We start from the raw sequence: 20,808 nt of genomic DNA on the forward strand, positions 1-20,808 counted from the left end.
ATTATACTCTTTCCATATTTATCTAAAGTCAATTATGGAATTATTTTCTAAACTTATAATTAAATTATTTAAATTCCTAATTTAGCGATGCAGGTTCTTACATAATGGATAAACTAAATTCCATAACTAATCGGTCTTTTAATGTCAAGCAAATAAAGCAAAAATTCAATAGACTATGATCTAAGCATCGTGCGTTCTCTTTACTCTTGCAACACACTAGATTTGGTTGGGATGCAGAAAACAACATTATTATTGATAGTGAAGAAGTCTGTCAATCTTACATTCAGGTATATTTAATATTTTGTTTGTGAGGTTATGGTTTTATTTATGGAAAAAATCTTTTTTGTTATAAAATATAACTATATGGATGTCCATAACTCTCAAAGGACTGATGTATAGCTCTTGTAACTCCCATGAGTTATAATATATAATTAGAAGGATTTAACATTGTCATTTATTCTATTGTAACTTATTATAGTAAGGGGTCTATTAATAGAGATCATGTACAGATCTTTGCAGATTGACAATACAATGCAATGAAAGGATCTTCTCGTTGTCCTAATTCTCTATTTTCCTTTTATGTTCTTGTTACCCTTTATTTTACAACACGATATAGTTTCTGCCATCTATGCCTCCATTTTTTTTCTTCAATCCAATCCCATTCAACCTGATTCAAACCCAACCCCATTTCATGTTCTGCGGTTACTTTTCTCTAAGATGGAACCTTTGCTGAAAGGCGAAAGTAGTGATCGGAGGTACCAATCGCAGGGGATACATGGTCGCAGCAATGTAATCACCTTGTTGGAAGTATTCAAGTATGAGTTATAAAGAAGTACCACATCGACTAGACATAGACCAAATGATGACTATATAAGTGCAAAAAGACCCATAAACCTACAGCCTTAAGGTTTTGGGTTAAAATGTGGTGTCGGCCCACTTATTGTGGTTTATCGCTTGGCCCATGGATGTATCCCTTGCAATGGGTTTTGGGCTCCCCGTACCATTCTCAACAGTGGTATCAGAGCCAAAGGTTTGGCTGGGCCGGGTATTTAGAGATGGTGATGTTTCAAGGCCTCCGCAGAAGGCTAGTGTGACTCCAATACTTAAAGAAAAAAGACTTCCTCAGAAGTTGCCCTTAAGGGGGAGCATAATGTTGGGTCTCATACTTGAGGGGAAGATGTTGGAAGTATTCAAGTATGAGTTATAAAGAAGTACCACATCGACTAGACATAGACCAAATGATGACTATATAAGTGCAAAAAGACCCATAAACCTACAGCCTTAAGGTTTTGGGTTAAAATGTGGTGTCGGCTCACTTATTGTGATTTATCGCTTGGCCCATGGATGTATCCCTTGCAATGGGTTTTGGGCTCCCCGTACCATTCTCAACACACCTACGGCTCCAACTATGAGAAAGTCGCTGCACTCATCGATCTTCCTGAAGATAGTATCGGTCTCCTTGAGCAAATTCTTGACTCATCAAGTTTTCCAATATGTCGTCACTAACATAGGTGGACTGTTCTTTGGCTTCAACACTGGAGTTATATCAGGAGCTTCTGTATATTAAAATAATTTTCTACAGGTACTATTCTTCAATTCTTTCTCTATTGCGATATGCTCTTTCACATGGGCTCACCAAATATATATTAATATAATATATATGATTATATTGACAAACGGTCACAGGGTACCAAATTTTAATGTACTTTTCTTTTCATGATGTTTGAGGATTACATATCATATTATCATGTGATGTTATCATGTTATCATATGACCATGTAATGTTTGATGATTGCATATCATTTAATAATCATTATTTGTCTTTGACCTGTTCTTTTCTACAAGAAATTTCTAAACCATGTTCATTTGTATCAAATTCATCTAGTTTTCATTGAATGGCTCCATTTTCAATTTCTGATTATGTTTTTAAGTGAAATAATAATAATAATAATAATAATAATAATAAGAGTTGCCGGTTGATCAATATGGTTTGACGATGAAATTATCTGCGGATACCTATTATATCATTCTTTGCCAGAAGTTTTTCCTATATATATATATATATATATATATATATATATATATATATATATATATATATATATAAGGGCAGGCACGGAAATCAACGGTTTAAGATTTGGTGTAAGATTTATTATTCTTACAAGTTGATCCTATCCCATATATATATATATAATGAGAAGAATGAAGTCGTAAGATATAAAATACGACTTGTTGAGAAAAAAGAAAAATGAAGTCGTAAGATATAAAATACGACTTGTTGAGAAAAAAGAAAAATGAAGTTTTAAGATATAAAATATGACTTGTAGATTTTCACAAAAACCTGGCATTTATTATATGAAATATATGTATTTTCTTGTGGTGGATGCGATCACCTTCACACATCTTACTAATCTGGCAGCATATGAAGACATGCGTCTAATAGATGTTATTATAGCCTATTTATGTGGCTTATTCGATCGATAGTGAAATATATATTCTAGCATATGAAGACATGCGTCTAATAGATGTTATTATAGCCTATTTATGTGGCTTATTCGATCGATAGTGAAATATATATTCTAGAAGGATCTAAAATGCTTGAAGCATATAAAGGGTGAACATCCAAGGGGAGCTATGAAAATATTAATAAAGTGGATGTTCAACTTTCTAAAACCCCCCATCTTCTCCCCATTTACCCTTACGTTTTCTTTCTTATTTGTAAGTCTATTAGCAGGATCATACTCTTCTCCAAGATGAAGATACTAGAATAATAATAATGCAAGTTATTTACTTGAATCGCACAAAGGTAGATTCCAAAAAAAAAAAGATTTCGACCACAAGTGGAAGCACAACAAGCTGATATATGGGACTGAGAGACGTAGACTCAAAGGCAAGCATTAAATGATGTTATCATCAAGGGGAGTAAAATATGTGTTAAATATGTGTTGCACTCTTTTTTCCTTCACCAAGGTTTTGTCCCATTGGGTTTTCCTGTAAGATTTTTAATGAGATAGCTTGCGATACATATTATCATAAGTGTATACTCTTTTTCCTTCACTAGGATTTTTTTCCCACAGGGTTTTTTCCTAGTAAGGTTTTAACGAGCTACATTATTTTAATAGACATCCAAGGGGGAGTGTTATAAAATATAACTATATGGATGTCCATAACCCCCAAAGGAAAGATGTAGAGCTCATAGTAGTTAATTGCGCCGCAATAGCGCCGCGAACCGCGCCGTATGGGCGTTGCGGTGCCTCGCCGCAAGAAATCGCATCGCGCCACACCGGAACGCAATAGCGAACATTGCGATCGCATTTGCAGCCATATTGTTGTCATAAGGCAAAATGTCAATTTTGTCCTAAATTTAAATATGTAACAGATAAAATTTAAGGGTTTTTAGTGGGTTTTTTAGTCTATCTGCGTCTGTCTCTGTCACTTTTGCTATCTCTTCCTTTAAAAAATGTTTATTTTTATCATTATTTCTGTTATATATCTATTCCGCTATTTCCGCAACCCGCTATAAAGCTATAGCGTTTTTCGGAGTTGGCCGCGACATGCCGCAATTGCATTTGATAACTATGGTATAGCTCTTGTAACTCTCATGAGTTATAATATGTAATTAGGAGGATTTAATATTGTCATTTATTCTATTGTAACTTATTATAGTAAAGGGTCTATTAATAGAGACCATGTACAGATCTTGCAGATTGACAATACAATGCAATGAAAGGATCTTCTCGTTGTCCTAATTCTCTATTTTCCTTTTATCTTCTCGTTGCATACCTTCATAATGTAAGAGATGTTCTATTGAAACTCATACATCTAAAGAAAGATGGAAAATAATAATAAAAAGAAAGGGCTTGTTTTGCCTTATCGTTAATAAAAAGTAAACATGAGCTTTGAATCGTGAATTCAATTTATTACCTTGATAACAAAGGAAAAGCAATTAAAACTACATTAGATCAGCATAATTCAACTACGATTTTACAAACAAACAAAAAAAGATGCAGAGCATGCATATCTTTGAAATTAATAGATGGTACCATTCTCTTTCACCTCTTCCTCAGATTTTCCATTAGCTTTGACATCTTCCTTAGATTTTCCATTCTCTTTCACCTCTTCCTTAGATTTTCCATTAGGTTTCACCTCTTCCTCTTGACCCAACTGTTCTTTTTCTTTCTCAGGCTTCAATTGTGCTTCTTCATCCTCAGCCTTTTTCTTTGCTTCCTCCTCTGCCTTCTTCTTGGCCTCATCTTTGGCCTTTTCAAGAGAATCAATCAGATTCTTCAAGCAAGTCTCTGAATCTTCAGTGATTGACTTAGGCATCAAATTCTCAGCAACATCAGCAGGTGTCATGTTGGTCTCACCCAACAACTTCTCAATAGTTGGAAACAAACTGTGTGATTCAACATCCAAGTAGTTATTGGCAAGCACCTTGAAAGCTTCATAGCAACAATAGGACAATTCAATGTGCTTGTCCATCCTTCCTCTCCTAATAAGAGCAGGATCAAGTTTCTCTACAAAGTTGGTTGTGAAAATTATGATCTTTTCTCCTCCACAAGCTGACCAAATCCCATCAATAAAGTTCAATAACCCAGATAGAGTTACCTTACTTCCCTTATTCTCTTCTTCTTCATCTTTCTTAATAGGATTTTTTGGTACCTCACCATCATCCTCATCTTTTTCCTTTTTCTTCTTCCTTTGACCAGTAAGATCAAGAGAGCAATCAATGTCTTCAATAACTATAATTGATTTACTAGATGTTTCAATCAACAGCTTTCTTAGATCAGTGTTTTCCTTCACTGCTGTTAATTCAAGATCATACACATCATAGTTCATGAAATTAGCCATGGCAGCTATCATAGTAGACTTACCTGTTCCTGGTGGACCATACAAAAGATAACCACGTTTCCAAGCCTTCCCAATCTTGGCATAGTACTCTTTTCCATTTCTGAACTTAACAAGATCATTTATAATCTCTTCCTTCTTCTTTGGATCCATAGCAAGTGTTTCAAACCTTGCAGGGTGGTCAAATGTTATGTGGCTCCACTTTGTACTCTTGTATCCATGCCAATGATTGCTTGGATTGTTGGTGTAAAGCTTCAATTGCCTGTTCTTCAATGCAATAGCCTTCCCTTCTTCCAACACATGTTGGATATAAGACCCTGTAATGATGTCACGGTAGCTTTTGTGGAAGGTGAGAGTTAAGTACCTCTTAACATCTGAAGTAGGGTACCATGAAATTGACTGTGTTTTAGGTGTGGTGGAGTTTGCAGTCCACCAAACTTTGACCCCTTGAAACTCATCATTGATCTCTTCATTGTCATCCATGCTAAGCACAAGTGGGGTCTGGCTATCCTTGACCACTTCAGCTTTGAGCTTTTTGGCACTTTGAGAAGAGTTTGCACTGAGGTATGTTTGGATGGCAGAATATGCTTCACTTCTCTTGAGGCGTTCACCAGAGAACTCAGGGAATTTGATTTGGATGTAAGGGTACATAAGGCCTGTGAATTTCTGAGTGTATTTTCTAACATAAGTTCGAAGATGGGGTGGGAAGAATTGCTCAAACATGGCATAGACAAACATGATGCTAGCCATAATTGAGCCTAGTTGTGACCATATTTGCCCAATCCCCATCATCCTTGCACTCACTAGTACTATTTTCTATGAAAATTTTTGGGTTATTATTCTCTCTTTTTTCTGTGTTCAACCCCACTCAAGTGATGTAGTTTTATAAGTAGGAAAATGTAGTGGTTTGGTCTTCTTTTCTTGCCCCTCACACAAGTTTATTAAGAAAACTTAACTTGCAAAAACTAAGTAAGCACCGTTTGTTTTCGTGTGACTTTCCTATTGACGACATGTGATTCATATTGACTCCATGTGTTTTCGGTCTTGCATTCAGCTGTCATTACTGACCATTCAAATGCTTTAATGACCGTCAGATTTTCATATACGATTCACTATTTTCATTGTACCATTTTGGAAGCTTTAACTATATTATTGACTTCTATTCAACTATAAAAACAAGCAATCGTAAATAGTCCAAAAAAACAAAGGTTAAGGACCGTTTTGTTTGATGGTAGGGTTTTATAAGAGTTGTTGTAGGAAAAGTGATTGTGTAATATTATAGAGATTTGTTTTGCGTGCCTTAATTTTTTATTTATTTTTTGTTTTAAAAAGTGTGGGCCCCACAAAATATTGTGAGGGTAGGAAAGTTTGTTGTGTTATGTTAAAGGATAAAACCAAAACTCTTGATGGTATTATGCTTTTTTTTTAGTTTTAACATTATTTTGTATAATAGTGAACGAAATTGGTGTTTTTTGTATGGAAAATATAAGCCTTATGTTACATAAAAAAAGCTGTGTTATGTTATATATTTATAGAATTTTATGTTAATTTTTTTTTCTTTTAATTGTGGACTCAAATATTTATTTCACCCACATGAGACACACATCAGAGTACTATCTCAAATAATATGAGATTAGTAACTTGGTTTCTATTTTATTTTAAAAGTTAAAAGTTAAAATACAAAACAAAAATAATTAAAATATATTATCTAAATTTGATTCAAAAAAATAATTATAATCTTTAAAGCTATTTTTACAAAACAAGTATTATTAAATAAATTTTATTTATTTTTTAAATTAAAAAATTACTTTTGAAAGCAGAATTCAAAGAAGGCCTAAGTCTCCTCCTTTCTTCTTTTGTATTACATTCTCTTTGTGGTCGGCAGCGTAATTTTTAAATACACTCCATGTATTTTTAATAATTTAAAGTTGACATAGAAAAATGAAAATGAGTTCTACTATTTTAATAATAATTCATGATGCAGGATCGAAAAATACGTTCCTTGAAACTATTATATTTTGAAGGTTAATTGATTTTTAATTAAAGAAAAAGAGAGTTAACCATGTTTGAATGTCCCTTTAAAAAGAACCTTTTTATATTCAAATCAGGCATACAATAAGTATCCCTCTCGGAAAGTTCTTTTATATACAAATTATGCTAATTTAATATTCACACTAGCTAACATTAATTTTAACAAACTTTGATTAGAGTGAATGTACTAGTACTGTGTTGATATCAAACTTATGAGCATGGTATGGCTAATTTATATATACTATATAGTTTCACATTTACTAATAATTTTTTTTTAAATAGATGAAAAGATTAATTACTGCAATATATCTTAAAGAACCCAATTGTCTTGTGGACAAGATAACAATATCACTGGCTAAATTTGTGTATATTAATTTTGTAATTAGGGTCAGGATCATTTTACACCAATATAAGTTACACTCTCAATATTGTTCGTTGATCCCACTTATATCTAAGGGCTCTAATTTTTTAGTAATGTGAGCCTTTGGATACAAGTGGATCAATGGTCAAGATTGAGTGTAAGACTTCTAACTCTTACACCGGTGTAAGAATATCATGCCCCTTGTAGGGTCAGGATCATTTTACACCAATATAAGTTACACTCTCAATATTGTTCGTTGATCTCACTTATATCTAAGGGCTCTAATTTTTTAGTAATGTGAGCCTTTGGATACAAGTGGATCAATGGTCAAGATTGAGTGTAAGACTTCTAACTCTTACACCGGTGTAAGAATATCATGCCCCTTGTAGGGTCACGATCATTTTACACCAATATAAGTTACACTCTCAATATTGTTCCTTGAGAAATCAACACGGCTGAACATAGGCCTACCATGAAAACTATGCTTCTAGCTAGTTGTGATGAATCTCTGTCCGATTCAAGCAATGATCATTGATCAATTAGTTGAGCTATGCATTCTTAATATGGTTTGCGATTATAACCAGAATTTTTTTTAATAAAATCAAGGTTCAAACATCTGCATTAACAGGTCGTGAATTTATTAATGAAGTATTCAATGGATCGGGAACACTTTTTTTGAGTTATTTCGAATGGAAAAAATTCATTCTATTTTTATTTTAAATAATGACTTAAAGTGAATAATAAACACACATATATTTTTTTATTCTATTTTTATGTTTAATAAATCAATAGCATGATAATTAACTTTCAATTGATTAAAATAAAATAAAATTACAATTAAAACTTTTATTTTGTTTTCATTAGTTTGCAACGTGATTTACTTTAATCTTAAAAAATTAATTATAGGGTTTTATAAGAGTTATATTGTAAGAAAAGTGATTGTGTAATGTTATAGAGAGTCATTTTGCGTGCCGTAATTTATTTTTTTTCTTTTTTCGTCAAAAAGTGTGAGCTCCACAAAATATGATTGTCACACTCCAAAATTAATCTTCTATACCTCAAATTCCAAGCCATTTGTAAGCCAATAACCACACCCCTGCGTTCAGCTGTAAATGCCGTAACATAATAAAAAAACTTTCTAAGAGAAGTAAATTTTTTTTCAAAAGTTTTTATAAGAAACTACTTTTTTTGTTTTAAAATAAATTAAACCAAACATGATAAATTGAAACCACACCAAGATTTTCCAAGTTTATTCAAAGTCCCAAAAAACAAAAAATGCCAAAACACTGAATACGGCTTTGTTCAGTTGAGTATGAAATACCGTTATAACAAATACTTCTTCTGCAACACCATACAAAAATACTACTTTTGCAACATGTACGATGAAAGTTTCCCTTCAAGCGATTAATTGTACATATAATTAAAAGCGTTGCAATGTCGGTGACGCTGTTTTCGTCCTCATTCGGATCAATAACTCTTTTTTTGTGCAATTCACATCAATAACTGAAAGATTATAAGAACACAATATTCGCACGGGTTTAATTGCACGGTCACATGAACAGAGATATTATCTGTCAAGAACGAAATCCCTCAAACCCAAAAGTCAAGCAAAAAAGATGAAAAATAATTCACAAGAAAAGAAACAAGTCATGATTAATAACTGCTACCTATAGTCATGCATGCCCTAATTAATAATGGCTAAAATCACCACAGTTCCATGCACCATACCCATCAAAACCCTCGTTCAAGAAAGAAATATCTGATAAACTTTGCATCGGTGATGATGCAACTGGTAATGGTGGAAGTGAATTATCAACCTTCTTCTTCTTCTTTCCCCTTGCAGCAACAAGTTTCATCTTCAAATCTTCTATGCAATTCTTAAATTCCTCAACTTGTTCAAAACTCATATCCTCAATGGAGGAATCCCACCATTCAGTGAATAACAAACCATTCTTTTTTGCCTCAGTGATCTCTTCTTGATGCATATTCTCCTCTTTCAACTTAGATTCAGTTGTCTCATATTTTAGCCTTAAGGTTTCAACACCCTCTTGGAACCTCCTTTTAGCAGCATGGTTGTGATACCCTCCTCCTTCGCTGCCGCCGTGGTAGCGGTGGATGACAGAGTCCGGATCAGGATAGCCGCAGGCATAGAAATTTCCTTTCTGAGAATTGATGATCAAAGCAGTTTCAGCTTGGCAAAGAAGGGATAGCTCAGTGACTTTGTTGAAAAGCCCTTGTTTGCGTTTTGAGAAGGTCACATATCGCTTGCTTTTTTCATGCACTATCTTGATCTCAACCTTTCCCTTTCGTACGTTTGGCTTTCTTATTGAGGAAGAATCCATTGAGATGGAAAAGACAAAGAAAAGAAAGAAAGAAAGAAAGAAAAGACAAAGAAAAGGAAACCTTTTGGACGATTTTTCGGACAAACAGACGACGATGTTTCCTTTTATTACCCCTCGCTAAATCTCCTTATTTTTTTTTCCTTTTCCATTTTAATTCTCAAATTGTATCTTTTAATTTTGGAGGATATCTTTTGATAGATACTATAACCTATCTCAAATAAATATGAATCTCACATGAGAAAAAAATATGTTATCATTCATTCCATACTAACTACTTCACACCGTAGCGAATGAACTGTGAATTAATTTTTTTTATTTGAATCATGAATTAAAATTTTTAATTATTGTATTTTTAATACTTTTATTTATATTTATCTTTGGCTATATTATAAAAGTGTTCGTTAAATATTGAATTATGATAATAAAAATTTATTGAAATAAAATATTTTAAATTTATCTTTTTATTTCTCAATCTTAATTACCTCTAATGTTTTCCTTTAGATTCTCTTCTAAAGATTCTCTTCTAAATTATGGAATTGAAAATATTAAAAAAAAAATTCCAATAGGATTGCTGCATTTATTTTTGGCAGTTAATAACTTAAATCGGTTATTTTACATATATATATATATATATATATATATATATATATATATATATATATATATATATATATGATTATAATTTTGTATTTTAAATAATATGTTAGTTAGGATACATATTACAATTCCAAGATTTACATGCCTTTTTCCCCTTTACCGATATCAAGTAATATCTCGATCTTAATTACATTGAGTAACAATCTCTTGTTTCCCTTTTTTTTTTTTTTATAGCCTCTTGTTTCCCTTTTAAATTTTATGTCATCCTTATAAATTTACACAAATTAGAGGAAAGTTACGTGCATTACTCTAGTCAACCATAATTGAGTTAATTGATTTGTCCTTATTTCTATTAAACAATAGAGCCAATAAATTTTTCATTATTAATATTAATGGAGCCAATCAACTTTCTGTTATTGTCATTATAATTAATATCAATAATAATGAAATCATTCAATTATCTGTTATAATAAATAGTGGAGGCGATTTACATCAAAACAAATTGAGAAGAGTTTTATATATGTCCATCAACTTTTCATTCGAATCAACAGGATATGATTTTGGAAGTGTTTTGTGTGTTTGAGTGATGGTAATGCAGAGAAAAGGGAATGAAAGCGCCAATGATAGTGTATGAAGGCTTTTTCACCTTTTTGTCCCTCATTAATTAATTAATAATTATTTTGCCCCTGATTCGAAACTATCTACCAATCTGCCCCTCTTTAATCGACTGCCTTGAATTTTTAATCGATTAAATGGTCAAAACAGACAAAAATGGCTGTTGGGAGATTTAATCGACTAAATCTCCCTATTTAATTGATTAAATCTCCCAACAGGCAACAAAGGGAAACAAGTCAGTATGAATTTTTAATCGATTAAGTAGGGAGATTTAGTCGATTAAATCTCCCAACAACCATTTAATCGATTAAAAATGCAAGGTAGTCGACTAAAGAGGAGCAGATTGGTGAATAGTTTTGAATCAGAGGCAAAATGGTTATTAATTAATTAATGAGGGACAAAATGGTCGAATAGCCAGCGTATGAACCCTAATTGGCAGAGGAAAAAACAGAGAAGAATGAAATTGAAAGCGCCAATTGTTGGAAATCGACAATCACACAGAATCGAGAAAACAGAAAAAGAGATAAGAGTAGAGAGATTGACACGATGATTTACCCTGGTTCACCCAATATAGGCTACGTCCAACATGTCTTTACTATATTCACCTCACCGCCACTCGTTGCAAGTCTCTCGGTTTTACAAGGCAAATATAAATAGGATTACAAGAAACCCTAACAGCAGCTATTCACCTGGGAGCGGGACCCCAATTGTCTTTCTGCTGACCCCGACAATTAGGGCCAACATCATCATGTGAAGTATGAGCCATACCCAACATTCTCCCACTTGGTGAATGCTTCACATGTTTCTTCAATCCCAAAGCATCTGTACACCATTCAAACTTCTCCGAAGTCACTGCCTTGGTCAGAAAATCAGCATTGTTGACCTTTGTGTCAACCTTCTCCAGCAATACAACCTTGTCTTCAATCTTCTCTCTGATGAAGTGGTACTGTATGCCGATATGCTTGGTCCTCGTATGGAAACCTGGGTTCTTAGCCAAGAAAATGGCGCTCTGACTGTCACACCCAACGATCATCTCTCCTTGTGCAAAGCCAAGCTCTTTGCACAACCTCTGTAACCAAATAGCTTCCTTAACAGCATGTGTCAAGGCCATGTACTCAGCCTCTGTAGAAGATAAAGCAATAGTGCTCTGCCTCTTACTCATCCAACTGATAGCTCCGCCAAATGAAGAAACAACATATCCACTTGTAGATCTTCTACTATCAATGTCACCTCCCCAATCAGCATCCACAAAGCATCTCAGCTCTAACAATGTCTGTCCCCTTGAGCCCTTCACGCCTTCATAGCATAACCCAAGGTCAGACGTACCACGAAGATAGCGGAACACACGCTTCACAGCCGTCCAATGCTCATTTCCTCAGCACTGGTGCTTCAACCTCAGCCTCAGTTTTAGAAAATTCATCCTCTACCTCATTATATTCAGCAGCTTCAGAATTCAAATTTTCCAATTCAATCTGTGAGTTTATTGTATCCTCTTTCAAACCCACATCCAACTCCACCGTCTGTGACTTTTCAGGAGCTTCAGGAAAAATCTGATTCAACTTAGATTCTCTGAATACAACGTCTCTGCTGTAAGTTACACTTCTAGTATCCGGATTCCACAACTTATAACCTTTGACGCCATCCTTGTACCCAATAAAGATACACTTTTCAGATTTACTGTCAAGCTTGTTTATTTTCTCCTTGGGTACGTGCATATAAGCTTCACAGCCAAACACTCTGATATGAGATACGTCTGGCCTTTTTTTTAAACAGTGCTTCATACGGAGTCTTCTCCTTCAAAGCTGATGTAGGAGATCTGTTCTTCAGATAACAAGCAGTAGCCACTGCCTCTGCCCAAAACTCAGTTGCTAAGCCTGCACCGCTCAGCATACTCCGTGCTTTCTCCATGAGAGATCGATTCAACCTCTCTGCCACCCCATTCTGTTGAGGTGAGTAGGGCGTAGTCTTCTGTCTTACAATCCCATTGCTCGCACAAAACTGGTCAAATTTTGTTGAACAGAACTCCCCTCCATTGTCAGTTCTCAGCACCTTGATTTTTTGATCAAATTGATTTTCCACCAAAGCCTTGAACTCGCAGAATTTATCGAACACTTCATCCTTGCTGCGCAAGAAATATAACCACACATATCTTGAAAAATCATCAATAAAAGAAACATAATACCTTGATTTTCCATGTGATGCTACAGGTGTAGGGCCAAACACGTCGCTGTGTATCAAGTCCAGAACCCCCTCAGCTCTTCCTCCTATGGAATCAAAAGATACCCGATTTTGCTTCCCTTGCAGGCAATGCTCGCAAAATCCAAACCCCATAGAGCAGCTCGGAATTCCATCCACCAACTTCTTTGATGTTAGAGTCTCCAGACCTTTTCCTCCAATATGCCCCAGCCTCCTATGCCATAACATAACAGTGTCCTCCTCCGCCTGTTCTGAAACATAGCTTTCACCACTGAATACTGTGCTACCCAGCAGTTTCCACAATTTACCATGATGCTCTCCTCTTGCAATAACCAAAGCTCCTCGAGTCAGCTTGCAAGAATACTTGTCACTGCTAAAATTAATACCAGCATCTGCCATACTACCAACGGAGATCAGATTTCTGGTAAGCCCCGGAATATGCATCACACCCGGCAGATTCTTGACTGTCCCGTCACTCATCTTCAGCTTTACCTTCCCACGCCCCACAATTGCATGAGTCGTGTCATCTCCCATTCTAATTGTACCGCCAGAATACGATTCATAGGTGCAGAACCACTCCCTATGAGGTGTCATATGAAACGATCCTTCAGTGTCAATAATCCAATCATTACAGTCATTATGACTGTCAAACGCCATGTACAGGTCCCCTGTACTATCATCATCATCCTTCTTTGTACCCGAAGCAGACGGTTGTGAATCATCCCGCTTCTCAGGACCTACACTTTTACTTCTGCAATTCCTTCTCAGATGTCCAACCTTTTTGCACCTCCAGCACCTCATTTCAGATTTATCAGATTTATCACGGGACTTTGATCGTCCCCTCGATCTTCCTCTGTGACCAGACTTTGATTTGTCATCACTCCTCCCTCTAGCAACCAGAGCCTCATTGTTGGTACCTTCAGAACCTACCCTTCTCATCTCCTCAGACAATAAGGCAGCAACAACCGTCTCAAACGACAGTTTATTAACACTAGTACCAATTGACACAATGATGTGCTCCCAAGAGTTGGGCAGTGAACACAACAAGGTGCAAGCTTTGTCTTCCTCGTCCAGGTTAATGTCTATAGACGAAAGTTGTGCACAAATAGTATTAAATTCATTTAAATGAGCAGAGAAAGAATCACCTTCGCTCATCCGCAGATTATACAGCCTCCTTCGCAGGAACAGCTTGTTCACGAGTGACTTGCTCTGATAGAGACTTCCCAGCTTCGTCCAGAGATCCTTCGCGGTCTTCTCAGAAGTTACGTTCACCAGAACGTTATCAGCCAGGCACAACCAGATCAGGCTTCGCGCCTTTCGATCGTCTCTGGTCCACGCCGTCAACTCCTTCGATCACCTGACGTTTCTTCACCGACAGGTTTTGTTGGTACAGACGGCTTATCATCTTCGATCACGTACCACACGTCCCTGTCAACGAGCAGAGCCTCCGTCTTCAGCTTCCATAACTCGAACCCTTTTCCTCCGAACTTTTCAACCTCGACCCGTGATTGGCCAGTCGACATCCTCTCCAGATCAATTTCGCAGTTTTATCTATGCCAAGAAAAAACCCTAAATCGCGAAACCCCAATCTGTCACAGGAACCCTGGTCGCAGAACCAAAGCTCTGATACCAATTGTTGGAAATCGACAATCACACAGAATCGAGAAAACAGAAAAAGAGATAAGAGTAGAGAGATTGACACGATGATTTACCCTGGTTCACCCAATATAGGCTACGTCCATCTTGTCTGTACTATATTCACCTCACCGCCACTCGTTACAAGTCTCTCGGTTTTACAAGGCAAATATAAATAGGATTACAAGAAACCCTAACAGCAGCTATTCACCTGGGAGCGGGACCCCAGTTGCCTTTCTGCTGACCCCGACAATTAGGGCCAACATCATCATGTGAAGTATGAGCCATACCCAACACCAATGATAAGATTGCAGCATTTATTTTTGGCAGTTAATAACTTCAATCGCTTATTTTATGGCTTTGTTATATTTGAGATAACTAACTATATATATCTCAAGTCTCAACACTGGGCCACCGCCATGGTAAGGCAATTTTTATGGCATTTATTTTTGTTAAACCATAAGTTTAGTGAAGATAAATAGATGACTTTTGTTAATTATGCCTTTTCTTTTTATCAAATCAAGACATGGAAATTGGTCAGGCTCTTGCTTAAAACCTATCCTGAATTTTGACGACTAAATTAGATTACCAATGGCCTCAACCAAAATTGGTTATGAGTTCACTAATTAAGTAGAAAGTTGAAAAAATGAAAGCTACCCTTGTTCCTGACCATTGTCATTGTATAAAAGGAAGTGGGGTTACAACTTGTCTGCTAAATATTCTCAGTTGGCTTAGCACCGAAATAACACTTAATAGTGGATTTTGTAATATGAGACCACGAGCACAAAAGAGAAGAAGGTCCCTATTAATTTCTTGAAGATTTTTTTTTTTATTGTTATTGAGCTATATGTAAAACATATATATAATATGGACAAATTCATATTTCATAGTATGAGTCCATGTATTCTTATTAAAACAGAGGAAATCATGCGGTTAAAATTCTTCATATAGAGTGAGCTTATGATTGAGAAAGCTTGTCCAAATTTTTACATCTTCTTCATCAATTTGAGTTCTTGATGTATGCCTATTGTCACCATCAAATGCTTGACCAAATTCTTTTGCTTCGTGGGAGGACCTCCACTTCTAATGTATAAGGAATTTGTTATGGAATTTGTGACAAGCTATTGCCATATAATGGATGTTTTTAATACTTCATTAGAAAACTATGCTTCTAGCTAGTTGTGATGAATCTCTGTCCGATTCAAGCAATGATCAATTAGTTGAGCTATGCATTCTTAATATGGTTTGCGATTATAACCAGAATTTTTTTTAATAAAATCAAGGTTCAAACATCTGCATTAACAGGTCGTGAATTTATTAATGAAGTATTCAATGGACCGGGAACACTTTTTTTGAGTTATTTCGAATGGAAAAAATTCATTCTATTTTTATTTTGAATAATGACTTAAAGTGAATAATAAACACACACATATATTTTTATTCTATTTTTATGTTTAATAAATCAATAGCATGATAATTAACTTTCAATTGATTAAAATAAAATTAAATTACAATTAAAACTTTTATTTTGTTTTCATTAGTTTGCAACGTGATTTACTTTAATCTTAAAAAATTAATTATAGGGTTTTATAAGAGTTATATTGTAGGAAAAGTGATTGTGTAATGTTATAGAGATTCATTTTGCGTGCCATAATTTCTTTTTTTTCTTTTTTCTTCAAAAAGTGTGGGCCCCACAAAATGTTGTGTGAGTAGGAAAATTTGTTGTGTCATGTTAAATAAAAAATACAAATCCCATAATTATAATGTGATTTAGTATGGGGTTAAAATTATATTTTATTAAAATATGTTTAAAATTTTACATATGGTTAAAAAAATAGTAACCAAACGAGTTTTCAATTTTTTAACTTTAAAATTATGTTTTCAAAACAAAATTCCCAATAAATATTTCTGTTTTTTAAGTTTTAAAACTCTTTTAATAACAATTTTATCAAACCAATTTTTTCCTTCTTTTATTCTGAAAAATGGTTCTTACAAACAATTCTAAAAAATTGTTTTAAGAACAAAAAAACAAGAACACAATCAAACAAACTCTTAGTGACTCTTTCTTAATGTCGATTATTATTATCCGTGGAAGAGTGAAATTTTTTCATTTATTCAGCATGCTGGATATAATTACCCTAATTATATGATTTTTAAATTAGAGGGTTATGATGAAGACCTTATGGTCATAAATAGAATGAGAATGAAATTTTAAGAATTTGGATATCCATATTGAGAGTATTCCAGTCAGGTGAATTTTCATCTGCTGTTTTTGACTGCTGACGCAGTAATAGACTGTAAAATAACTCTAGTACGGTGAACTTAAGTTAGAGAGCTATCCTAATGATATGAATATCATAAATGATGTAAGCATAAGATTGATGAAGTTTGAAACCCATATTGGGGGTATTCTGAACAGTTGAGTTTTTAGCTGTTGTTTTTGACTACTGATGCAGTAACAGTCTGTAGAATAGCTCAAATCTAGCAAATATGAGTTAGAGAGCTAATCTAATGATATAAACATCATGAATGGGGTTAGTATATGAAATGGTGAAGATTGATACCCATATTGAGATATTTCTGAAAAGTCACTTTTACCGGATATTTTGTACTATTGTACCAGCAACCAATAGAATTTCGGAATGGGAGAAAGATGATATAATGGAATGAAAGCCCAATATATGCCTAACAAGTCATAATTAGACCAAAAATATTAAAGTTAAGAAAATTATGAAATCCAGGTACAGTTTGGAACACCGGTAAAGCATACAGTGCAATTAAACTGCGTTAAGTGGATCTGTGATATACTAATTGAATTTTTAAGTTAAAAACATGATAATCACACAAAATTAGTATTGATTACTTAAATTTGGGGTCTTGGGCACAGAGCCATTATGTATGTACTGACCCTAGATAGGGATTGCAGTTCGTGTGGGACTTGCAAGACATCTGTTATATAACTATGTCTACCAGGTGTAATTGTGTGTGAGATTCTTATCTCCAGTTATCCGTTAAACAACTGTTATGCTGTCCATAAGACTCTGGTAGGAATGACACTTGTTGTCATATCCGGTTAGTCAATGGCCACTAATACTGGACAATAAGATTAATTAGTAGGTGTATATTTTAGATTTAAGCTTTCGCGCTATCACTCGTGAAAGATTTTATAAATGTTTTCATAAAATGTTTTGGAAAAAGCTTATTCGTATTTTTACAAGACATTTTATTAATCTTTAAATAAAATCTTTCGCTGTGTACGCTATAATATGATAAAGTTAACAACCGGAGTACTACGCGGTGTTACGTTGGAATTTTTGTTTGCCTTCTCCAAGCTTTTATAGCTATTTCCTAAATAAATAATTTTTGTCCTAAAGACTGTACCGCAAATGCTACGTTATGTTCTCTCTTTCTTGCTTTATTTCTTTTTCTTTTTCTTTTTCTATTTTCTTGTTAAAATTTTATAAAGAAAAGGACGAAAGGATGAACACATTCACATATCAATAGCTTTGTTGTACTACTAATTAATACATTGTATTTTAAAAAGAAGAAAAAAATAGTACAACAAAGTACAGAAACAATAGTACAACAAAGCACGGAAAGAAGGGACTCGCAAGATTCCATTCCAAAATATATATATATATTATTTTGGAATGGAATCTTGCGAGTCCCTTGTTTCCGTGAGTCTGGATTTAAGCCGTTTGAATTCTGGAGTTGGCTCCTTCTAGCTCAACAGTGTATATATATACACTGTTGAGCTAGAAGGAGCCAACTCCAGAATTCAAACGGCTTAAATCCAGACTCACTAAAGCACAACATTATAAATTTGAGATATCACTTTAAAAGCTATCACACAACTGAATCGAAAAGCTTCCATTTATGTTATCTGAATTCTAAGATTTAGGATTTGAGGAGAGAATGTGTTAGAGAGATATAAAATAATTAATTTAACCACATTTAATGTCTTAAGATTTTGGGTTAAAGTGGCACTTATCATGGTATCAGAGCTTCAGTGACTACAAGGTCACGAGTTCGATCCACTGCTCCCACTTTCAGGTGGAATTAAAAAAAAGCAGAAGTCAAACAAAAAAAAAAGCTTGTGCAACACAAGACAGACCAATAATGGACTTGTGTCATATCCACGCTTCAAGCCCAACGGACTTTTACGTGAGGGGGTGTGTTAGAGAGATATAAAATAATTAATTTAGCCTCACCCAATAATATCTTAAGGTTTTGCGTTGAAGTGACGATTATCAAAATGATAGTTGTTTTTTTAATTAAATTTTAACAAGAATATTTTCCATTGAAGTGAAAATTAGGTCATGGGAATTTATTTTATGTTTTTGTGTGTGTGATTTTCGTCATTCAACTATGGGCTAAACCACAAGTTGAATGAAAAAGAAAAGATTATTATTAACTCAATACCTAGTATATAGCAATAGCCTTGGTGATTCAAGATGAATTTGTCAACCCATTGTCCCTAACACCCTCTTGGGTCACCTCGTTCTGATGAGTATATTCAATATTTAGCATCCCTCAGCAAATGTATTATGAAAATTGCCAGTTTTGCAACCACTCCAGAGTCTAGAGTAAGGAAAAATATGAATTCCCCATGCATCATCAGTAGAGGTGGCAAAGTGGGCGGCCTGCCCCGCCCCGCTCCACCCCGCTATCAACTAGTCAAAAGATGAGTCAGCTCGCCCCGCCCCGCTTTTGGAAGTGTACTAAAAAACTCAGCCCGCCCCGCCCCGTTTGGCGGGTTGGGCGGGTTGACCCGCAAGCCCGAGCTTATTTTACACTGACCCGCCTCGGCCCTCCTATGTCCGCCATCAACCCGCCAAAAAATGAGCTCGCCCTGCCTCGCCCCGCTTTTGAGATGAGTTGAAAAACTCAGTCCGCCCCGCCCTGTTTGGTGGGTTGGGAGGGTTGGCCCACTGAGTCGAGCCCGTTTTGCCAGCTCTAATCATCAGACACGTGTTTGTCCTGACAGCTTAGAGGGTGTCGAAAATATTTGTAAGAATATCTTTTATTTTATTTGTAATTTGGTAAATAGAAATGATTTATAATTGTGTTTAATAAAATTTATTTATTTTTCTATTACAAATAATGAATAGATAATTTGAAAATAAAATTTGATAAAAAAGAGAAGTTATACTTACTACTTTTTTCTTACTACTTTTTACTACCAAATCTTAATAGTTGATTTCTGTCAATCTAACTATTATAATTTATTGGTAATTCATAATTAATTAAAGAGTGTGACTCAATAAATTATAACTATTAAGATTTAATAGTAAGAGATAATAAAATAAAAGATAGTAAGTATAACCTTACCAAAAATAATAACAACATTTTTCAGCTTATTCATTTTCAGGCACATAAATAGAAAAAAAAACATATTTCTCTTCAGAATGAGTACATAACGATTGTCATAAAGACATAAACATCTTTCATATATGACAAAAAGTTTTGAGCAATGATAAAAAAATCCAAGAAGATTGAAAAGTGTTATTAAATTGATCATATCTTATTTAATAATTAAAAAAGATTTTAAATTCCAACCAATGATTTTCTTTTCTTTTGTTGACACGATTATAATGATTTTATTGTGATAGGAGATAATTGCGATGATAAAATAAAATGCTACAAAAACAATTTCATCCCCAATCGCACTATTAATTGTAACTGCGCAATTTGAAATCTGACAAAAGAAGTCTTAATTTTTTTTTTCCAACAAGTTTAATTCAAGAAACAATTAAGAATACGTCGCTATTATGGAGCGAGATTTGCAAAGTTATTTTTTAGGATTTGATGTTTGTTATTTTAAATGACATAAAGTTATGTCATTTTAAGTGAGAGAAAGACACAAATAATAAAAATAATAGGGGAGAAAGTGGTATTTTTTAATTTAAATTAAAAAAACTAATTTGTGTCTTTATCTCTCTTAAAATGGCACAACACTATGTCATTTAAAATAACAAATATTTTTCTTTTTTTATTTAATTAGCATTTGTTTTACCTTCCTAAAATTTTGAATTAGATAGCCAACATGACTAGTCAATACTAGGGATGGCAAAAATGAGCTGACTACCTGAGCCAGCTCAAAAAAACCAAGTCAAACTGCAGGTTAAACGGGTCAGCTCGCAAGTTATCTTTTTATTGAAGTATTGGACTTTTTTTGATGTA

General features: G+C 34.4%; 2 protein-coding genes across 4 annotated transcripts; both read right to left on the reverse strand.

Moving 5' to 3' along the window:
- Positions 1-3,903: 3,903 nt before the first annotated feature.
- Positions 3,904-5,690, reverse strand: LOC133297917 (AAA-ATPase ASD, mitochondrial-like). 3 transcript variants are annotated; one of them, XM_061497152.1, is made up of 3 exons: positions 5,249-5,690; positions 4,668-5,212; positions 3,904-4,628 (listed from the first exon to the last, which is right to left on the reverse strand). In XM_061497152.1, the coding sequence occupies exons 1-3, from the start codon at positions 5,638-5,640 to the stop codon at positions 4,030-4,032; spliced, it is 1,536 nt and encodes a 511-aa protein (XP_061353136.1). In that variant the 5' UTR covers positions 5,641-5,690; the 3' UTR covers positions 3,904-4,029. The 3 variants fall into 3 exon arrangements, with proteins under 3 accessions (XP_061353136.1, XP_061353137.1, XP_061353135.1); XM_061497153.1 differs by having other exon boundaries at positions 3,904-5,140; positions 5,294-5,690; XM_061497151.1 differs by having other exon boundaries at positions 3,904-5,690.
- Positions 5,691-8,928: 3,238 nt separating this feature from the next.
- LOC133297918 (MADS-box protein AGL71-like) lies at positions 8,929-9,582 on the reverse strand. The gene has a single exon (XM_061497154.1). The coding sequence runs from the start codon at positions 9,580-9,582 to the stop codon at positions 8,929-8,931; it is 654 nt and encodes a 217-aa protein (XP_061353138.1).
- Positions 9,583-20,808: the final 11,226 nt, after the last annotated feature.

This window comes from Gastrolobium bilobum, unplaced genomic scaffold, assembly GCF_033153095.1.
Source record: "Gastrolobium bilobum isolate Gb01-03AN ecotype WA unplaced genomic scaffold, APGP_CSIRO_Gbil_v1 utg3325, whole genome shotgun sequence".
In the NCBI taxonomy this organism is placed as follows: domain Eukaryota; kingdom Viridiplantae; phylum Streptophyta; class Magnoliopsida; order Fabales; family Fabaceae; genus Gastrolobium; species Gastrolobium bilobum.

Bases quoted from the DNA above. Each gene is read 5' to 3' on its own strand.
- LOC133297917 (XM_061497151.1), bottom strand. From the start codon at position 5,640: ATGATGGGGATTGGGCAAATATGGTCACAACTAGGCTCAATTATGGCT.
- LOC133297918 (XM_061497154.1), bottom strand. From the start codon at position 9,582: ATGGATTCTTCCTCAATAAGAAAGCCAAACGTACGAAAGGGAAAGGTT.